The sequence below is a fragment of the Salvelinus alpinus genome, chromosome 3 (assembly GCF_045679555.1).
Source record: "Salvelinus alpinus chromosome 3, SLU_Salpinus.1, whole genome shotgun sequence".
Classification (NCBI taxonomy): Eukaryota; Metazoa; Chordata; class Actinopteri; order Salmoniformes; family Salmonidae; genus Salvelinus; species Salvelinus alpinus.
The window spans coordinates 44,533,879-44,556,553 of record NC_092088.1 but is presented as its reverse complement, the minus strand read 5'-3'; the positions used below and the strand labels follow the sequence as shown (position 1 = coordinate 44,556,553).

Sequence of the window (22,675 nt, the reverse complement as noted above, 5' to 3'; positions counted from 1 at the left end):
GCATAGCAAGGCTCCTTTTCAAAACCTTTTAGAATGTATTCTCTTGTAAAAACTATTCATTCATATCAGTTGTGCCATTAGTTCTCAGGAACAGTTATGAGATCCTTTAGTTCCAAGAAATCTACAATGAAATTTTTTTTTTGCTGATGAAGCCAAAGTAAAATGCCAAGTTGCCAAAAATAGCAATGTTCTGTGTTATTCCTATTTCCTGACCAATATTTTGGCATTTAATTTCCCCTATGTATTGGTCCTGGCTGGACCTCTTTGTTTACAAGAAAGCAGTGATATAATGTTGGATGGGTTTGTTTCGTGGCAGTGTTAGTGCACCCCCGAGACGGCCCTAATGGAAGCAGTTCCTTTTAGAGTTATAAGATACAGGCTGCAGGGATTCTTACATTCCTCCTAGAAATTGTGTGGGGGTGTGTTTGGTTTTACTATCCTTGACCAGAAGTCCTCTCAAGAATAGTAAATCAAAATTCAGACAAGTGGGAACATTTTGCCAGTCCTCACAAGGAAAAAGGGCTATTTTAGACTTAGAGGTTACGTTTATAATTAAGGTTAGGGAAAATAGGAATAAATGGTTTGGTCCCCACAACGATAGTAAAACAAGCATGTGCATGTGTGCGTGCATACTCGTCTGCGTGAGTGCATATGTGACATTGAATTCCCCCACCCAAATATACAGTGCTTTCGGAAAGTATTCAGACCCCTTGACTTTTTTCACATTTTGTTACGTTACAGCCTTGTTCTAAAATGGATAAAACATATATATATATAATCCTTAGCCATCTACACACAATACCCCATAATGACAAAGCGAAAACAGGTTTATATAATTTTTTTACATAAGTATTCAGAAGCTTTGCTATGAAACTTGAAATTGAGCTCACGTGCATCCTGTTTCTACAACTTGATTGGAGTCCACCTGTGGTAAATTCAATTGATTGGACATGATTTGGAAAGGCACACCTGTCTATATCAGTTGACAGTGCATGTCAGAGCAAAAACCAAGCCAGGAGATCAAAGGAATTGTCCATAGAGCTCCGAGAATGGATTGTGTCGAGGCACAGATCTGGGGAAGGGTACCAAAAATGTCTGCAGCATCACAGTGGCCTCCATCATTCTTAAATGGAAGAAGTTTGGAACCACCAAGACTCTTCCTAAAGCTGGCCGCCCGGCCAAACTGAACAATCAAGGGAGAAGGGAGTTGGTCAGGGAGGTTTCAGCTTCTTAAATAGTACCCGCAAAACACCAGTCTCAACGTGAACAGGGAAGAGGCCCCCCTCCACTCCCTGGATGTATCCCAGAGTTGCCTCTTCACTGCTGATGTTGAGACTGGTGTTTTGCGGGTACTATTTAATGAAGCTGCCAGTTGAGGACTTGTGAGGCGTATGTTTCTCAAACTAGACACTCTAATGTACTTGTCCTCTTGCTCAGTTGTGCACCAGGGCCTCCCACTCTTACTATTCTGGTTAGAGACAGTTTGCCCTGTTCTGTGAAGGGAGTAGTACAGCACTTTGTACGAGATCTTCAGTTTCTTGGCAATTTCTCGCATGGAATAGCCTTAATTTCTCAGAACAAGAATAGACTGACGAGTTTCAGAAGAAAGTTCTTTGCTTCTGGCCATTTTGAGCCTGTAATCAAACCCACAAATGCTGATGCTCCAGATACTCAACTAGTCTAAAGAAGGACGGTTTTATTGCTGCTTTAATCAGCACAACAATTTATCAGCATTTGTGGGTTCGATTACAGGCTCACAATGGCCAGAAACAAAGAACATTCTTCTGAAACTCGTTTAGCCTTAATTTCTCAGAACAAGAATAGACAAACGAGTTTCAGAAGAATGTTCTTTGTTTCTGGCCATTGTGAGCCTAATTCTAATTCTAATTAATTAACCTTTTAAAATGATAAACTTTGATTAGCTAACACAACGTGCCATTGGAACACAGGAGTGATAGTTGCTGGTAACGGGCCTCTAGACGCCTATGTAGATATTCCATAAGAAAATCAGCCGTTTCCAGCTACAATAGTCAGTTACAACATTAACAATGTCTACACTGTATTTCTGATCAATTTTATGTTATTTTAATGGACAGAAAAATGTACTTTTCTTTCAAAAACAAGGACATTTCTAAGTGACCCCAACCCAAACTTTTGTAGTGTATGTGTGTGTATATATATATATATATATTTTGTAGTGTGTGTGTGTGTGTATATATATATACAGTGGGGAGAACAAGTATTTGATACACTGTCAATTTTGTAGGTTTTCCTACTTACAAAGCATGTAGAGGTCTGTAATTTTTATCATAGGTACACTTCAACTGTGAGAGATGGAATCTAAAACAAAAATCCAGAAAATCACATTGTATGATTTTTAAGTAATTAATTTGCATTTTATTGCATGACATAAGTATTTGATCACCTACCAACCAGTAAGAATTCCGGCTCTCACAGACCTGTTAGTTTTTTTTTGAGAAGCCCTCCTGTTCTCCACTCATTACCTGTATTAACTCCACCTGTTTGAACTCGTTACCTGTATAAAAGACACCTGTCCACACACTCAATCAAACAGACTCCAACCTCTCCACAATGGCCAAGACCAGAGAGCTGTGTAAGGACATCAGGGATAAAATTGTAGACCTGCACAAGGCTGGGATGGGCTACAGGACAATAGAAAAACAGCTTGGTGAGAAGGCAACAACTGTTGGCGCAATTATTAGAAAATGGAAGGAGTTCAAGATGACGGTCAATCACCCTCGGTCTGGGGCTCCATGCAAGATCTCACCTCGTGGGGCATCAATGATCATGAAGAAGGTGAGGGATCAGCCCAGAACTACACGGCAGGACCTGGTCAATGACCTGAAGAGAGCTGAGACCACAGTCTCAAAGAAAACCATTAGTAACACACTACGCCGTCATGGATTAAAATCCTGCAGTGCACGCAAGGTCCCCCTGCTCAAGCCAGTGCATGTCCAGGCCCGTCTGAAGTTTGCCAATGACCATCTGGATGATCCAGAGGAGGAATGGGAGAAGGTCATGTGGTCTGATGAGACAAAAATAGAGCTTTTTGGTCTAAACTCCACTCGCCGTGTTTGGAGGAAGAAGAAGGATGAGTACAACCCCAAGAACACCATCCCAACCGTGAAGCATGGAGGTGGAAACATCATTCTTTGGGGATGCTTTTCTGCAAAGGGGACAGGACGACTGCACTGTATTGAGGGGAGGATGGATGGGGCCATGTATCGCGAGATCTTGGCCAACAACCTCCTTCCCTCAGTAAGAGCATTGAAGATGGGTCGTGGCTGGGTCTTCCAGCATGACAACGACCCGAAACACACAGCCAGGGCAACTAAGGAGTGGCTCCGTAAGAAGCATTTCAAGGTCCTGGAGTGGCCTAGACAGTCTCCAGACCTGAACCCAATAGAAAATCTTTGGAGGGAGCTGAAAGTCTGTATTGCCCAGCGACAGCCCCGAAACCTGAAGGATCTGGAGAAGGTATGTATGGAGGAGTGGGCCAAAATCCCTGCTGCAGTGTGTGCAAACCTGGTCAAGAACTACAGGAAACGTATGAACGCTGTAATTGCAAACAAAGGTTTCTGTACCAAATATTAAGTTCTGCTTTTCTGATGTATCAAATACTTATGTCATGCAATAAAATGCAAATTAAATACTTAAAAATTATACAATGTGATTTTCTGGATTTTTGTTTTAGATTCTGTCTCTCACAGTTGAAGTGTACCTATGATAAAAATTACAGACCTCTACATGCTTTGTAAGTAGGAAAACCTGCAAAATCGGCGGTGTATCAAATACTTGTTCTCCCCACTGTATATATTTACCATATTTTTATATATGCTAAGTCCTCCTGAGGATCTGCCTTTTTACTGAAGTTGCTTGGAAATGACCGACAACACAGCTCTTAGCTCCCTCTGTAGATGCCTACTGGACAACTTTTATTTGTATTGCTTTTAAATCTTTTTAATCAATTTTTATCTTATTAACACTTTGTTCTAGCTAGCTATTTGTGTAGGTAGCTATCAAGTAAACACAATGAGATATATATATATATATATATATATACACACACACACACACATTATTTGGGAGGGGGGGAGGTTTATGGAGGAGGGAGCGAAAGAGACCCGACTCAAACTTAAATGTCCACCGTACAGCAGAGCGCGTATCAAACTCCAAACCCCCACAACTGAATAGATAATAGCATATCATGAGCACACTGCTTACAAAACAGAGCTGAGAGCTTTCCATGCAGAATGGGGCCCAAATAGGCTATAAATATCTCAGTTTTTCTGATCATTTATATCAATAATGCAATGAAAAATCTTTATTTTTTTAATCCTTGCAGTTTTTACGATTCCACTGCCAGGGGGTGCTGCTGCACCTCCAGCACCCATACTTCCCGAGGCTGTCACCATGTGTGGCTAGAATATGAGACCTCACACTACGGTATGTTAGGCCCCTTAAGTCACCATCCTATTGTGGATTACATCATCTGTACACAATGTATGAGGGGGGGGCATTTTTTCCAGAAGGAAGAGAGGATTTCCTGGGAAGGAAGCTAATGAAGGGGGTGGGAGGACACTAAGCAGGCGTTTGTGCCCCCCCCCCCCGGTCAAGCCTTCCTCCGGTCAACTGTGGATTATTTACTGCACTAGTCTAAAGCCTGTCAATTCTCTCAGGGGATGTGGTTGAGACAGGCAATTGACCAGACGGTAGGGCATAAATAAGACCTGGGAGTGTAAACATGCCAAACAGGAGCTTAGAGACAAGATTTTGCTACTGTCTGAAAGTTCTGTTGATTTTCATAGTTGTTTTGTATTGACATTGAATGGCCCATTCCTTGCAGGTTTGTTATGGTCTATGAGATAGTGGATGAACATGTTTTTGCATGTCTCAAAGAGGTTGACAGATGGTGTTAGGGGTGTTGCCAATGACGACCGTGCCTCCTTTTCATGGCCCTGGTTTTGGCAGTGGTGAAAACGTTCTACCTCCTAAAGCACAGTCACAATCCTGGTCTTGGAGGTCCTAACATAACTTGTTTTAATCAGGCTTCCTAACATTTCCCTAACTTTTGCTCAGTGTGGTTATCATGATTTTAGTACAGTAATGGTGATTCTAGGGTCCCAACTCACCTCCATTATCGAAATCCTGCAGGCGGTGGTTGGGGTATGGGTGCGGGTGGTGGGGGTGGTCATCGCCATGGTGAGGGATGTGCTCCTGGGCCTGTCGAGGGTATGAGGGGGGCTCTCGGGAATCTGTGTGTGTGTCGTTGTTGTTGTCAGCCTCTGAGGGATGGCTCTCGTACAGAGGATTCTCAGACACCTGGAAGTCATTCTGCTCCCACTCAGGACGGTGGGGGAGTCGAGACTGAGCGCCTAGACAGATAACAGACCGATGGATCGAATTGTAGGAGGGGGGATTTCAACCATGGCTTTTATCAAGGTAAATATGTTTAACCACACTTTGTCCTTGTTTCTCCAGTGGCACATTGTTGTATCTGTTGACGGGAACTGTGATCACAGCACTTGGATTGTGGTTATATGATTCCTCTTGGACTGGCACAGGGCCACAGAGCAGTAGCTATGTCAGTGGGCAGACAACTCCCCTGACCCTGAGAACCATAGCCTTAGGTTAGCTCTCTGTCCACCACTTCTGACCCCACTCCAGCCAACCCTGTGGGTGTGCTTGATTAGTGTGTGTAATACAATAGCTATTCGACTCCAGTGGTGGTAAAGAATTCAATATGTGAGCCCTCTACGGTTTAGGAAGCGCTCTCAATAAGGGACGTGGAGGGACTGAGAGCGGCCCACCTGACAACGAGGGACTTTACGTCTTTGTTACCTAAAACTGGCCCAAAAGTGCAGAGGGTTCTTTTTAGGTGCCTAGTGTCTCAGGCTTCTGACTGTTTACAGTCTTTCTTTCTCTCATGCCTGCAAATGTGTTTGTGTACTGGTGTGTTTGGGCTCATAAATACACACGAGAGACATAGTTGGAGGGCTTAGGGCAGGCTGGGATGGGGTCAACACCCCCTTTTAAGGCCTTGCTCGATGTCCTGAGAACGGTTCACAAACCCTTTCCTCCCTCCCCCGGGAAGTGACGAACATCCCACAGCCTGCTATAGCATTTACCCAAACACTCGCTCTCCTGGCCACTGGCGTTTCCTCAGTTTATTCAGTTTGAGTCAGAGAGGACGTCACGGGGCATTTGATCGAGGGCAGCTTACCCAGTCACCCCCCCCCTCCCTCCCTCTGATGAGCAGACCTCTACCTGTGTGGTGAGGCTCAGTGTCTCCTGGATGTGGTCGTCCTGCCATTGTGGGGTCTGCAGAGTCAGATATATGGCCATCAGCTACTGGGGAAGGGAGATAGAGGAAGAGAGCAGGAGCACGGAGAGAGGATGTTACTTTTATTGGTTCCACAGGTTTTGTAAACACATTAATTTCCCAGCCGGTTCCTCTCGCGGAGTTAAGGGCCATTTCACACACAGGAAATCTACTTGAGATAACAAGAGCCAAACTCTGCAAGTAATAAAGGAGACAATTTAGAGTAGGCCTGTGGAGGCATATTGCACCATAAGGTTACTTCTTGTACCATGTGTGTATCAGTTGTGTGTAGCTCTGTATCAGTACCCGTTTCCTCGCAGTTCTCCCCTCCATGTCCCGTGCAGCACCTCCACAACAAGGCGGTGAAGATCTTCTGGTTTAATCTGTACACTGGCCGGGTAGAGAGCTTGTACCTAAACACACATAAAAACACACAAACCAAAAACATTGGATTACACCTGATTACAACTCCTATTTGCCATATCTTTAATATGAGTCTTTTGAAAAGTATTTGTCCACAAACCTGGAGAGAAGCTTAAGTGATTCCACTACCCAACAATGGTAAAGCTCCCTTACTTGCTCTAATATCCGACCAATCAGCTTGCTGCCAGTTCTCGGTAAACTTATTGAACAAATTTTGTTTGAGTCCCACTAAATGCAACAAAGTTTAACTTTGCAACTTTGATTCTAAACAATGCAAATTTAATCATTCTCCTATTTGTTTAAAATTCAATTTGTACTGCTACAGTGGTACATTTTAAAATAAAAGCTTATTCCAAATTAAACGTACACCCCCACCTCTGTGTCATGGTTTTAAACAAGCTATTCCATATGGCTGCACAGTTATTGGGCTGCACTTGTCATCCCGGGAAAGTCCCATATCTCAGCCCTTTTTCAGGTGTCCCAACTTTTTTTTTCTACAAGAAAGGTCATTTTGTAAGCAAGAAACATCAGTTAATTCAGGCTACAAGAGTGTCAGTGAATGTCATTACACTTTTTGGTGCTTTGTAACAGATCTCTTTTTCCATTCATCAAATGGCGTCAGTGCACGGTTTGGATGCTGGATTTTTTTTGGAGTGGACGGACAGAAAACCTGACTGGTTGTGTTCATGCCCCCCCCCCCCCACCTTAAAAGAAAACTATTATTACCGTTACATGGCGTCTTTACTATTAGGCCCATAAAAAAAGTGTGCACCATAGGAGGTCCCTTGAAAATAACTGAGACACCCCTGAATGTGACAGCATAACTCACATTCTGACTAAAAGCATTGTATTGGGTACAAACCATTCCCTAACTACTAGACCTCAGCTGAATCTGGTAATGAATGATGTGGCTATTGAGCAAGTAGAGGAAAATAAACTTCTTGGTGTTCCCGTACACTGTAAATGATCACGGTCAAGGCATTTAGATTCTATCCTTGTGAAGAGGAGGGGTCTATCTGTGATGGTGCATTTTTAACAACACGTTCAAGCAAACAAGTCCTGCAGGCTCTGGTTCTACCACATCTATGGCCCAGTTATATGGTCAAGAGCTGCAAAGAAGGAGCTCGGAAAAGCTGCAGCTGGTGTCCACAACAGAGCAGCACATCTTGGGCTTCACTGTAAACAGAAGGTCAATATCAACAAGATGCATGCCAGTCTCTCGTGGCTCAAAGTAGAGGAAAAATGTACTGCGTCACTTCTTGTTTTTATGAGAAAAATGACTGTGTTAAAGATCCCAAATTGTCTGTATAATTAAATAACATACAGCTCGGACAGACATGCTTAACCCCACCATACATGACACCAGCGGTCTCTTCATAGTCCCCAAATCCAAAACAAATTTCAGGAAATGCACAGTATTATACAGAGCCATGTTTACATGGAACTCCCATCTCATCAAATTACTCAAGCAAACAGTAAAATGTGCTTTAAAAAATCAACAAATAAAACACCTCACGGCACAACGCCTCTCTCCTATCTGACCTAAATAAGGTGTATGTGTATGTAAACTGATACACAGGTAGCTGTCAAAATAATGGAAACGCTTAAGTAAATGAGGGCTACAAAGTATATTGAAAGCAGGTGTTTCCACACAGGTGTGGTTCCTAAGTTAATTAAGCAATTAACATCCCATTGTGCTATAAAAATGCTGGGCAGGCCATTATTTTGGCTACCATGGCTACGCCCCCATAGGATGACAATGCCCACAACCACAGGGCACGAGGGGTCACTGAATGGTTTGTTGAGCATAAAAATGATGTAAACCATATGCCATGACCATCTCAGTCACCAGATCTCAATCCAATTGAACTCTTCAAAAAAGAAAAGAGGACCAAGGCACTCTTCATATAATTAATTAAAATGCCTTTATTTGTACGGCATGTCAAATGGAAACAAAGATTAATAACTGACGCGTTTTCGCTGCATGGCTTTCATCAGCGAGTACAAAGATATGATAATACAATGTCCTCTTTTGAACAGCGTTTTACAATCAACCCTGATTTGAAGAGGACAGGCTTATGGAATTAAAAGGACGACACATAGTAAGCAATAATTTACTTATTAAAAAGTGAAACGTTATCAAAATGCAAATCAAGGCTAGAAGCATCAACCCCTAGAAAAGTTGGTCTAACCTTGAATATGACTAGGCAAAGTGGTAAGAATAGGAGAGCCATCTATTTTATAGTACACTAGATCAAACATGGACCACAGCCGTCTAAACATACCTGAGGGCAATAGAGCAATATGTCCACTAGATGACAGCAAAGGAACCTCTCACGACCCAACAGGAAAAGTGAGACATCCATATCTTTATTTAAACCAGGGTATTTAGTGGCCTGTAGTTTGTAAATCCAAAAACTGTCCCTTTGGTTTAGCTGTTTAAGATGGTCCCCTTTTCTAATTGAGGTCGGAATATGATCAATACCCAATTTAATCCAATTGAACTCTTATTGGAGATTCTTGAGTGGTGCCTGAGACGGCGTTTTCCAACACCATCAACAGGATGGTAAGTTGGTGGTTGAAGATATCCCTCTAGTGGTGTGGGGGCTGTGCTTTGGCAAAGTGGGTGGGGTTATATCCTTCCTGTTTGGCCCTGTCCTGGGGTATCATCGGATGGGTCCACAGTGTCTCCTGACCCCTCCTGTCTCAGCCTCCAGTATTTATGCTGCAGTAGTTTGTGTCGGGGGGCTAGGGTCAGTTTGTTATATCTGGAGTACTTCTCCTGTCTTATCCGGTGTCCTGTGTGAATTTAAGTATGCTCTCTCTAATTCTCTCTTTCTCTCTCTCGGAGGACCTGAGCCCTAGGACCATGCCTCAGGACTACCTGGCATGATGACTCCTTGCTGTCCCCAGTCCACCTGGCCGTGCTGATGCTCCAGTTTCAACTGTTCTGCCTGCGGCTATGGAACCCTGACCTGTTCACCGGACATGCTACCTGTCCCAGACCTGCTGTTTTCAACTCTCTAGAGACAGCAGGAGCGGTAGAGATACTCTTAAATGTCAGTTGGCTATGAAAAGCCAACTGACATTTACTCCTGAGGTGCTGACTTGCTGCATCCTCGACAACTACTGTGATTATTATTATTTGACCATGCTGGTCATTTATGAACATTTGAACATCTTGGCCATGTTCTGTTATAATCTCCACCTGGCACAGCCGGAAGAGGACTGGCCACCCCTCATAGCCTGGTTCCTCTCTAGGTTTCTTCCTAGGTTTTGGCCTTTCTAGGGAGTTTTTCCTAGCCATCGTGCTTCTACACCTGCATTGCTTGCTGTTTGGGGTTTTAGGCTGGGTTTCTGTACAGCACTTTGAGATATCAGCTGATGTAAGAAGGGCTATATAAATACATTTGATTTGATTTGATCAACAAAATACTAAATAATGGAATACACCGGATAGCGGCAGTACAATGTGTTGTTTTACAGGGTCAGCCATAGTACTATGGCGCCCCTGGAGCAAATTAGGGTTAAGTGCCTTGCTCAAGAGCACATTGACAGAGTTTTCACCTTGTCATGTTGTCGCATCCCTCCAATAGAGTTCCAGATTGTTGTAGAATCTACGCCAAGGTGGATTGAAGTTGTTCTGGCTCGTGGTGGCCCAACGCCCTATTAGGATACTTTATGTTGGCGTTTCCTTTATTTTGGCAGTTACCTGTATGTACTGTATGTATGATGATACTACTGAATCTAGGCCAATAGTATAGGTCTGTTTTTTTATAGCTTTATGTCAGTACAGGACCTTCTTCCTATTTTGCATGTACATACCTCTGTACTTGTCTATTAATATTCTGTATTGTGTCATATTTTATGCTTTGTGTGGACCCCAGGAAGAGTAGCTGCTGCAATAGCAACAGCTAACTGGGATCCTAATAAAAGAACAAAATAAAACTAGAAAAATACCATTTACTGAAGTAAATGTGGTGTGCGTGCTGCTAGTCTTGAAGTATTTATGGTGAAATAATAGTAGTAGTGGTAATGGTACTTGCGGCAGTAGTAATGTGAGTGGTAGTAATAGGGTTTTCTTATATGTGTTAGTAACAGTCAGAGGCTTCATGCCCATAGGGAGCACAAGGGCCTCCTGAGATTTCCTTTTTTTAAATCTGCCAGCGGTATTTTGCGGAGTGAGCATACTCACTGGACCAGGCAAAGAGTAAGCCCCCCCTATTCTCCCTAGTAAGTGATTCCTTCCAAGGTGCACCACACACAGCGTTTGATTTGATTTTACCTGCCGGTGATGGGCAGTACTCGCAGGAGTAGACCCAGCGTCAGGATAAAGTGACTAAGGGGCAGTTGAAACTGGCGAGGGGGCACAATTTTTTGGGGTTCTTGCATTGGAATTATATTGAGTTCTGCTTATATAATTACGCTATATCACAATAAACATAAAGTTCAAATGGTGAGACTCTGAGATCATTGAATGCTTTTGAAGTGACAGGTAGACTACAGGTTTCACACCAATCTACGCTGCACTGTATCAGCACAATGGACAGCACCCTACAGCTAGGCCGTTTTGGTAATGAGTATAGGCTACAAGATAGATCGGGTAATTCACCTATTACAAACAACCTATGTAAATGCAGCCGTACACACAGCTGTCTTACCAAAATAATGCAAACTAAATGCTGAAAGTAGGAGCCTAGTTATTCATGCATGCAAACAAAACTACTGAATAGAAGTTTGGCTTTGAATACCGACATAACTGTGAATGCGTGCAAATGAATGTGAACAGAACAAAACAGGGGTACCAAGTACACAAAATTTCAGGTCAATAAAGTCATGACACAATCTATATTTAGTTACATTAACAGTAAACAAAAAGCGAATGGAGAGCCATATAACCAAAACATATCATATAGTCTTCGACAGTGAGATGAAGCCATGCACAGCTGTCTTGCCAAATAAATAGGCCTATGGAAGGTGAGGTCCTTCATTATTTTCCATAGTCCTCGTTGTTTATCCATTTTTAACGGATAAAAATTGCCCATAATGGCAATTTTTTTGTTGTTGCACATTTCAAATATTTCTTTTAATTAAATATTACATTTACTTAAGTATTTAGACCCTTTACTCAGTACTTTGTTGAAGCACCTTTGGCAGCGATTACAGCCTCAAGTCTTCTTGGGTATGCTGCTACAAGCTTGGCACACCTGTATTTGGGGAGTTTCTCCCGTTCTTCTCTGCAGATCCTCTCAAGCTCTAGCAGGTTGGATGGGGAGCATTGCTGCATAGCTATTTTCAGGTCTCCAGAGATTTTCGATTGGGTTCAAGTCCGGGCTCTGGCTGGGCCACTCAAGGACATTCAGAGACATGTCCCGAAGCCACTCCTGCGTTGTCTTGGCTGTGTGCTTAGGGTCATTGTCTTGTTGGAAGGTGAACCTTCGCCCCAGTCTGAGGTCCTGAGTGCTCTAGAGCAGGTTTTCATCAAGGATCTCTCTGTACTTTGCTCAGTTCATCTTTCCCTCGATCCTGACTAGTCTCCCAGTCCCTGCCGCTGAAAAAACATCCCCACAGCATGATGCTGCCACCACCATGCTTCACCGTAGGGACTCGGGAGGCTATATCTTCAATTTAAACCTACTAGAAAGTGTGTGCCCTCAGGCCTGGAGGGAAGCAAAAGTCGTTCCGCTACCCAAGACTAGTAAAGCCCCCTTTACTGGCTCAAATAGCCGACCAATCAGCCTGTTACCAACCCTTAGTAAACTTTTGGAAAAAATGGTGTTTGACCAGATACAATGCTATTTTACAGTAAACAAATTGAAAACACCCTTTCAGCACGCTTAAAGGGAAGGACATTCAACAAGCACTTACACAAAGGACTGACGCTAAAAATACTGTGGGGCTGTTTTGTTAGACTTCAATGCGGCTTTTGACATTATCGATCATAGTCTACTGCTGGAAAAATGTGTTATGGCTTTACACCCCCTATTGTGGATAAAGAGTTACCTGTCCAACAGGGCACAGAGTGTGTTCTTTAATGGAAGCCTCTCCAACAAAATCCAGGTAGAATCAGGAATTTCCCAGGCATGCTGTCTAGGCCCCTTACTTTTTTCAATCTTTACTAACAACATGCCACTGGCGTTAAGTAAAGCCAGGGTGTCTATGTATGCGGTTGACTCAACACTATACCCGTTAGCTACTAAAGCAACTGAAATAACTGCAACACTTAACAAAGAGCTGCAGTTAGTTTCAGAGTGGGTGGCAAGGAATACGTTAGTCTTACATATTTCAAAAACTAAAAGCATTGTATTTGGGAAAAATCATTCACTAAACCCTAAACCTCAACTAAATCTTGTAATAAAGAATGTGGACATTGAACAAGTTGAGGTGACTAAACTGCTTGGAGTAACCCTGGATTGTAAACTGTCATGGTCAAAACATACATTATTTATACAACAGTAGCTAAAATGGGGAGAAGTCTGTCCGTAATAAAGCGCTGCTCTGCCTTCTTAACAACACTATCAACAGGGTAGGTCCTACAGGCCCTAGTTTTGTCACACCTGGACTGCTGTTCAGTCGTGTGGTCAGGTGCCACAAAGAGGGACTTTGGAAATGTGCAATTGGCTCAGAACAGGGCATAATAGCTGGCCCTTGGATGTACACAGCGAGCTAACATTAATAATATGCATGTCAATCTCTCCTGGCTCAAAGTGGAGGAGAGATTGACTTCATCACAACATGTGAGAGGTATTGACATGTTGAATGCACTGAGCTGTCTATTTGAACTACTAGCACACAGCTTGGACACCCATGCAAACCCCACAAGACATGCCACCAAAGGTCTCTTCACAATCCCCAAGTCCAGAACAGACTATGGGAGGTGCACAGTACTACATAGGAAGGGGTCTGAATACTTTCCGAATGCACTGTAGGTAAATTAGCTTTTAGTTTTCTTGTACCTTATATGTGGAACAAGTTTCGAAATGTTCTTAAATGTGATGTTCTAGTGCCTCTAGGGAAATTCAGAAAGCTGATTGAGGACCTTATTACTGATGAATGAATGTGTGTGTATGTTATGACCGTGTTTTGCATTTTGTATTCATATTTTGATGTTTCTTTTCTGTCATTTCTGTCATTCAGGGCTCATCTGTAAAAGAGGCCTTGCTCTCAGTATGACTCCTTGACGAAATAAAGTTGAAATAAAACACACAAAAATTAACAAGATGTGTGTGGGCGATTGGAGAATCTGAGTGTGCATCATGCAATCTGTAATATAATGCATTGTACTGTTAGTATGTGGTTTGAGTTGACGTTTGAATGCACAGTGGGATGAACTCACATGACAAGCTGGCAGTCAGGTGTGCCGTTGGGACAGGGGCTCTGAGACTTGATGGTGTATTCCTCTGTGCCACAGGAGACAGCCGTGGTGACAATGCGGCGGTGCACGAATGCACACCAGTTCCTGAAAGAGAGAGACACACACACAGCGCCATTCCTTTGATACTGTGCAATCTCTGTGTGTAATGACACCGGAAACTGGGAGACCGTTGAGATAATCTATGGAGAGATATTACATCCTCTAGGGGCACGGCGCTGCTGCCAGACCCTGTTCGTTTGTTTATAGTTATATCGCTCAACTTTGTTTTGTTTAGTCTACGTCCAAGTGCGTCGCAAGTTTTAAAGTGGATTGTACATGGCTGTGACCCTGTTCATCCTGATTGCTGTAATATTCAAAAAACTTCACCATTACTAACGGAGATTGTATGGAGTCAGTGAGTAAAACAACCACCATCACTTACACCCGTTGATAACCTACACCTGTGAGAATCTGCTCTCTTTCCAAGATAAAGCTCACACCCTCGAAAGCACCATTGCCTTACCTGATTGTGGTTCTACAAAGTCAAAAACGGAAACTAAGAAGAAGCGAGGCTCAAGCGGTGGTGTCAGGAACAGACTACGGAGGCGGGGAAGCTGTCACCCGCTCCCAGTGATCACCATGTCAAATGTGCGGTCACTAAATAATAAACTGGATGAGTTAGCGGGCCAAGGCTAAATTTGAAGGCGACTTTGGGAGAAGCAAGCAATCTGCTTTACAGAAACGTGGCTCAAGCAGGACAACTTTGATGTGAACAGTGATGGATACACTGTCATTAGAGCAGATGGAGACAAAACAACATCACATAAATCAATAGCTGGCGGCTGTGTATCGTTGTAGTTAATACTTGGGCCACACAGTGTAATGTGATTGAACAAGTGTTCACCAGAGACTATGAGATGCTCATTATATCATTCAGGCCATTCTATCTACCACGCGAGTTTGGACAGATTACCATTATTCTGGTACAGTACCAGTCAAAAGTTTGGACACACCTACTCATTCAAGGGTTTTTCTTAATTTTTTTACATTGTAGAATAACAGTGAAGACATCAAAACTATGAAATAACACATATGGAATCATGTAGTAACCAAAAAAGTGTTAAACAAATCCAAATATATTTTATACTTGAGATTCTTCAAAGTAGCCACCCTTTGCCTTGATGACAGCTTTGCACACTCCTGGCATCGTTGGCGACCTCCTCCCACCTTCTACACCCTCAGTTCAAAAGGCTTCCCTCTGGCCGGCGCTTTAGCATGCCCATGGCCAAGACGAAGGTGTTGGACTACTAAATGCAATGTCAATTGTATTGGTATATGTACTTATCTATCTATTTTAACAGTGCAGTTGGGGCAGCTGTCAGTTGTGAGTGAATGTATGTCCTGTTTTTAGTATAAAACAGTCAGTTCAGCATACTGCATATATGTGTGACGTGAGAATGTTTGTGTATGTCATTCTTTTAATGTAAGGTGTTGCCAAAGAAAAACTTCCATCCTGGATGGACAATAAAGTTTTATTCTATACTATTATAGGTTTCTGGGGTGAAGGTCTGTCTTCCTCCTGTGCTTACAGCGCTCTCTCCCTCAACTACTGCTGCTGTCTCACAGTTTGCTTGTTTGCAATTCTGTGGTTTTCCTTCCTGTTTCTACAGGTCAGGGCTACAAACATAGCATCCGGCACTGACCACTGGACTTCCCATAATCTAAGTCTTTTTGATTTATTTTTCACAGGGCCAAAAATAAAATCCATTCAGCAGCATCTGCCTTTTCATCCAACCTTATTTGGGTGTTGTTGGACTCTTGAAGAACGTATCGTTTCGGTGGCCTACATTTCTTTTGACGTTTTTATCCCTTTTCTATTTTACAATTGCTTTTTATATTTTACAGTCTCCCTCCTGACCCCTATCTACCCTTCATTACTATATAATGGGTCTTTTACTGCCAGCTTCAGTGCCCAGGCCTGGCATGGTGAGTCACCCACCTGGCTCCTCTCGAGGGTAGTGATGAAAGAATGATCCCCTGCTTCCAACTCTGCCTTCTCAGCACGTAGCAACTGCTGACTGGGCCAAGACATCATCTATGGGCTAGCTTTCTTGTCAGGACCTTCACACTGCTGTCTGCATATATCTAATCGGGGAAATTGTATTCACTTTTATTTACCAGCAGATTTGATTTCAATGAATTCCACAGGTATTCATTTATCTCAGTTTCTGGAGAATTATGCCTTCTTGTTCCATTTGGCCCCCATGACCTTCATGGGGGCCACAGCGGCTCTCCCCTTCTGACCCTCCCTAACCAGCACAAACCTGCACTGAGATTTGCTAACCTGCTTCAGACCCAGACTGTCCAAACAACCCATTAGAGAAGGTATAGGATAGCCAGGGGTCAGTCTACAACACTGCAGGGGTCATCTCGCCCCTGACACCAGGTGAGACAGGTGCAGAGGGGGATGAATTTAACTGCTCCTGGGTGGCCCTGTCTCGACCAGTCTGTTTGAGACAAACCTCACGCCCCTCTGTCCCATCAACGGGGGACAGAGTTGACTAAACACCAGGCGAGCAGGTCTGGCCTGGGGCCCCTCAAACTGACACGTGGTAGAGTGTGACATGTCAGATCTGTAGTTTGGTGTTTTTTCTGGCTTACCTTGCTGAACCTGTGAGGCGAGGCAAAGTGGCTGCTATGTTTTGCCAAACCACTCCCTTCCACTGTGGTCTGTAGCATTGCATGAAGGCTGAATTTGTTCAAGGGTTAATTAACTCTGCGTGTTTGTGTGTTTGAGTAGGAGTGTTTTCCCCGAACAGGACAATCTTTATCTGATCTGGCTCACCCATTCAAGCTTAAGAGGAACTTTAAGACGTATGTACGTACAGTATCCCCCCCCCCCCCCCCCTCCAGGGCGTCAGTCATGAATCAAGCCGTGGGACTCACAGGACCATGTATTGGACAATTCTCAACATGAGTGTGTCATTGGCTCTCTAATCCACCACTTCTGTGTCCAGGCCAGACCAAACAAAGAGCTTTGACGTTCCAGGGGTGCAGCTGCAGAGGAGTGGAGAGGATTAAACCAAAATACTTCATCTGTTTCCAAGGCAACAAGCAAGTGGCTGCATCGTTGTGGCCCTGACATTGGAGTGTTTGCGAAGTCCTTCGTGTATTGTACAGACACATATACCGCTGCGGTTCGTTTTGAGACTTACTTTACACTGCAGAGACAGAGAACGTGTAGAAATGATGACAGTTGACTTCTACAAGATGTTTCACCTTTTCTCTCACTCTGATCCAAGACTGTCTTTCTCTTGGCCCAGTAAGCTACAACCCCCTTTAGGAGGGGAACTCCTGCTGGATAAAGAGTGGGGAGGAGGGGTGTCACAACCCAGCACTAAGTTTATATTTCATAAACTGAGAGAACAAGGTCTCCTGAACCCCCTAACAGCCTCCAGCTCTACCACGGCGTTCACCCTTACACATACTAAACAGTGCCACAACAAACAAGCTCGTCTAACAAGTTTTCAGTACATGACGATCGCCATTCCAAAGCAAATAAGAAAGCAAATGCAAGGAGAGAATGTGTCCCTTCACATACAAAAACAAAGGACATTTTGAGTAATATCCTCGTTCAACAGGACTGAATGGAAACTCAGAGAGTGGAATGCCTGGTGAATTGACTAGAGGTGAATTGACTGATACTTTAAGATTGTTTTGGCCTCTAGTGTGTCACAAACAGTGTTCTGCGCTTGATCTCATCTTTGATATTTCACAATAGATCAATAATATTAAACTTTTACAATGTGAGAACATTGAGGTCTGCTCTTTCTGCTCTCCCAAGGTAAATGTGCACTCACTTTCTGGCTGAGAAGAAGGCGGATACTAGATTCTTACCAGCCAACAGCAGTGGCAAAGTGCTTTCGCATTCTAGGAATTAGGGTTCCCACCGACTGCTTGCAAAGTTGAACTTTTTCATTGGAAATTCAAATTTGTCAATGTGAATTTCTATTTGTCAACGTCCAATATCTGTCCCTTCCATGCTCAACCCCACCACTGTGCCACTAGCTTGGCAGGTCTGAGTCAGAGCTGCCCGGTGTCGCTTCCTCCTGGTCTGCTGTGAAATCATGAAGGGCCATCTCTGGGAGAGCACAATAGCTGTGGTCGTACCTCCTGTAGGCCTACAACTCCCAGAACATCACCCCTCTTTGGCTCCGACCAGGAAGGAAGCATCTGATGCTCTCACGCAGCGCTAACCTACTCCATCCTGAGACACTCCACCACACAGTATACACACACACACACACACACACACACATACACTGCAAATCCATTGGACAAACCTTCATACAGCTCTGTCATACAGCTTTGGTGGTGAGTTTCTCTATTATGGTGATATGATACTAAGACTGTGTTCACACAGCGACACTGTCCTCTCCCACAGTCTATTCGTGGCGTTCTGGGTGGTTGATTAGGCCTCTGGGTTGGAGGAGCTGAGGTTTCCAAAACGGGCTAACTAAGCTAAGCTAAGCTAAGAAGCTCTGTAGTCTTTGTTGAAGAGTCATGTCATTTAACTAAATCCTAGATGTTTTATAGTACCAATAACACCAGACCAGAGACTCCTTTCGCAAGATAAATGAAGAACTAATATTAACAGAAGATCTACAATGTTATTTTGGCTGGGTTTCAAAGCCAGGACTCCTCTTTTGCTTGTTTCTTATACAGTACAGCTGGCCTGGATAACACTATCCCCTTTATGCTGCACTAGTGGCCATCATTATGATATTTTTTTTTTGCTTTCAAGAAAAGCCACGTTGTGTCGGAGAGTGTTTAAATTCTGCAGAGGACCCTGACTGCTGCAGATGATGTTGATTCAGAAACGAAAAGAGAAAATAACCAGATGGGTATGGGGGTCCTGTTAGCCATTGAGTCGCCATGGACTCTGAAACCCGACTGTACACAAAAGACCTTTGTGCCAATGCCAGTGGCTGAGCGGCGAGACCGAGAACACTGGGAATCAAAGCTGATTCCTTTGGGACATGTTTTAGAGAGATGTGAGAGCATAGCAGCAACAAGCAGAACGGTCTTTTCCACACATCCATTCCGGACACACAGCCATTGGCTGCGTTGGTGATGGGTCGGGAATGACCTTTTTCCGAGTGGTCCGGGAAGGGCCACTGAGGGATGGAAAGGGAGCGGATGTTTCCGCTCTTGAAGCTGGAGCTGGTACATGTAATCAGTACAGTCACCAGTACAGTCATCAGTACAGCCTCCGAGCCCCACGATGGACCCCAGCAGGAGGACCAGGCTTTAGACATGGGCTGCACTTTCATGTCTTGATTTCATTATTTGAGCTTTTCTTACTATTGTGTTGATTTTAATGAGAGTGCTTGATGAAAAACATTTGCGAAAAGTATAGTTGTCGTTAAAAGACCGTTAATTATGTCTACGGAGCTTTGCCATTAGCGATGACGTTACAGAAGTAACATCCATCCCGAACTAGAATGAGCTGTGTTGCATTTAAACATTGGAGCAGAATTGATGAAAACAGCTTAAGCAGTAAACTACCCCTCCTTCATACTTCCTGTTTTCATGGGTTCTTGTAATGAGTTGTTTAGCCTGTTGTCTGGCTCTGCTCCTCTTTGCTTCTGCATAGTTCTGTTCTGTTTGCTAGCTAGATTGTAGTAGTCCACACAGGTCTACAGTTCACTCCCTCGCTGTCTGTGGCCTTTCAGAGCTCCCCATGCGTACCAAAGACCCAATGCCTCACGTCAGCCGTGAACCATCCATCCCAACGCCCCTCGTATATCCTCATTCCTCACCCACCACCTGGGTTCTAACACATGCATTTTGGGGGCCCAGCAGTGTGCAGAATGAAACAGTCTCGGACTCAGCAGTGAAGCGCACTGTCTGCACCACAGGAGGGAATTATCCTAGCACTGTAGCACACACATACGCGCCCACACATCATCTAGACCCTGAGCACTCACCCAAGCAGTATACTCACCAAAACAACAGGAGCTGTTGTTACTGGGGAGGAAAACATGACAATAACACTAAACTGAAAACCATTCAGCACTAAAATAAATGGAGATATCTGACCGTTAAATCAGTGTTATTCCTATGCTAAAGGTATTCAGACACTCTTGGCGAACAAATAGAAGTTTGTAAAAACAAAAATATATATTTAACGGTTTAGAAGAAGAAGAGACGTTTCGTCCGTATTGGTCATCCTTGGGTGGCTGAATACCTCTCACATATCCACTCTGTTCGTCTATTAATACATCTTCGTTGGACTGCAAGTTTATCGACAGTTTACTTTTCCTTTGCACAGTCAGTGCTCTTCATATGTCAGAGGTATTCAGTCATTGAAATTTCTCGATTTTGTTTTATTATTGTTAACAACCAATGTGTTTACAGACGTCAAGGCCGAAGCACATTGATAAAAAAAAAAAGTACAATGAAGAGGAAGGACTGTATGCATACCTCTCACATATCCAGTCGAACCATGAACCTTGGTTGAGTTGAGAGTTTGCAAAAGACAGTTCACTTTTTCTGTTGCAGAGTAAGAGTTATTCACACATAGGGTGAACCTCTCACTGACACCCCCAGCCTCCTCCAGCACAAGAGGATCCAATCAAACCTGGCCCTCAGAGCTATCACAGGCTACACGCTCGCCGGCCCAAACCTGACCACCTCCATTACAGTAATGGTGACACATAAGAAAAATAAGGTCTTCTTTGAACGATGTCGTTATTAAGTAAACGTTTAAATAGCTGTTCTTAAGGAGGGCTAATCGCTAGCTGTTTGAGCTAGCTCCTCGGGGAGCACATTATCAGCGGATCAGGCTAGCTGCGCTGCAATTTAGGGTGTAATGTATGTATCCGGTTTAGAATAATGACATGTCCAGTAACCCAGCTCTGGAGCAAAGATCAGGCTCCGCCGGCAGCTTGGGCTCTGAGCACAAACTGCAGGAAAGCTACAGCTCTCATATGGCTTTCTATGCAATTAAGATGAATTGTTATTGATTAGGCTCGGGTAAGGAAAACCATGTGCCTACTTTTGACACTTTGGTGAGGTGGGACTGGAGAGAGGACATTAACAAGAAGCCCAGCCAAACCAAGGCAGGAGGGCACATGTAGAAGTTTACTAAAACACTTCACCTTGGTTTAGTTCACCCCATCAGCTCAAGCTTCATGCTGATTGTAGCAATGAGACAATATCGAAATTGAGGAGAAAAGGGGGGTGAAATTCCCAAAATAAATTAAAAAGACATATTTCTGGAGCACTGCATATACAACGGGAGTCGGAAGTTTACATACACTTAGGTTGGAGTCATTAAAATGTAGTTTTTCAACCACTCCACAAATTTCTTGTTAACAAACTATAGTTTTGACCAGAGGTGTGGACACATGACTTGGACTCGAGTCACGAATATGATGACTTGCAACTCGACTTTGACTTTAACACCAATGACTTGTGACTTGACTTGGACTTGAGCCTTATGACTCGACCTGACTTGATACCCTCCCCAAGCCCAAAATATTAAAAATGATCCTATTAAAAAAAGTGTGCAGCGCATCAACTCTTCATTTAACGGATTACAGTTTGAATTGGACAGCAGCCAATCAAATTGTGCCAGCTGAGAAAAAGTTGTGCGTGGCAGTGCAGAGGAATGTCGGCGGGTGAATTCAGATGGAGCCCTTGGAAAGATGATACCAAAATGTTTTATTTTCGGATATAAAGACGACGCTGTATCAATAAAAAATGGATTGCAACTTGCAAAACATGCGGGAAGAAAATTACAGACGGAGGCGCAACAATTTCCAACTTCGTTCGATATTTGAAACTCCACAAAGTCGTGCAGAGAGAGAGAGAGAGAGAGTGCACCCCTGCTTCCCACAGCTATGGTGGTAGCTGTTAGTTCACACATGATGGTAGACCAAACATGTAATGTTCTGTTTGATGTGCATGCTGCGAAGTGCATGTGTGTGTTTGTCAATCCACAGGTGGTTGTTCCTGTGTTTTCCTTCTCCTATAAATACGTGTCTGCACAGGCTGTCTGTCAGCTGACAGGTGGCTAGCTACTGTGAATAAACACTTACCCAGTGCGGGCTGGGTAGCTCCCTCCCTCTCCTGGTGGGGGAGCACTCTTCTCGGGCAGCAGACCCAGGGGTTTTTGTCCAGGACCAACCTGATGGGGTTGTCCATGTGGCCCATGCCCCAGAGGGTGGCGGGCAGATCCAGGCACATCAGGTTCGTGGCCACGGGGTCCTGTCCTGAGGTGGGGAATGTCAATCCCCCCAGGTTCAGGATGGACTCCTACCCTCATCCCCTGGGTATCCAAGCCTTCTCTCTCCAGAGGCAGGTCTGGGTCCTCTTCCTCCACCTCTGGATCTCTGGCCCTGACCTCACAATGAGCTGTCACCAGCAGCCCCAGCACCAGCAGCATCAGTTCCCCCACAGTTGTCATGTCTGCTTCCCTGCCTGGTCCTGATCTATCCACACTAGCTAGCTGCCAAAAGTGTCTGAGACCTCTCCTGAGACCAAATAGA

General features: G+C 43.9%; 1 protein-coding gene across 1 annotated transcript in view; it reads right to left on the bottom strand.

Annotated features, from left to right (window-relative positions):
• LOC139570785 (multimerin-2-like) overlaps positions 1 to 22,675 on the bottom strand; it is a 27,943-nt gene extending 5,268 nt beyond the window's left edge. The window contains exons 1-5 of the mRNA XM_071392950.1: positions 22,226 to 22,675; positions 14,103 to 14,225; positions 6,650 to 6,756; positions 6,289 to 6,372; positions 5,154 to 5,396 (exon numbers count right to left, since the gene is read on the bottom strand). Of these exons, the coding sequence (XP_071249051.1) occupies positions 5,154 to 5,396; positions 6,289 to 6,372; positions 6,650 to 6,756; positions 14,103 to 14,225; positions 22,226 to 22,593 (925 nt within the window). The 5' untranslated portion in view covers positions 22,594 to 22,675. The remainder of the gene's footprint in view (positions 1 to 5,153; positions 5,397 to 6,288; positions 6,373 to 6,649; positions 6,757 to 14,102; positions 14,226 to 22,225) is intronic.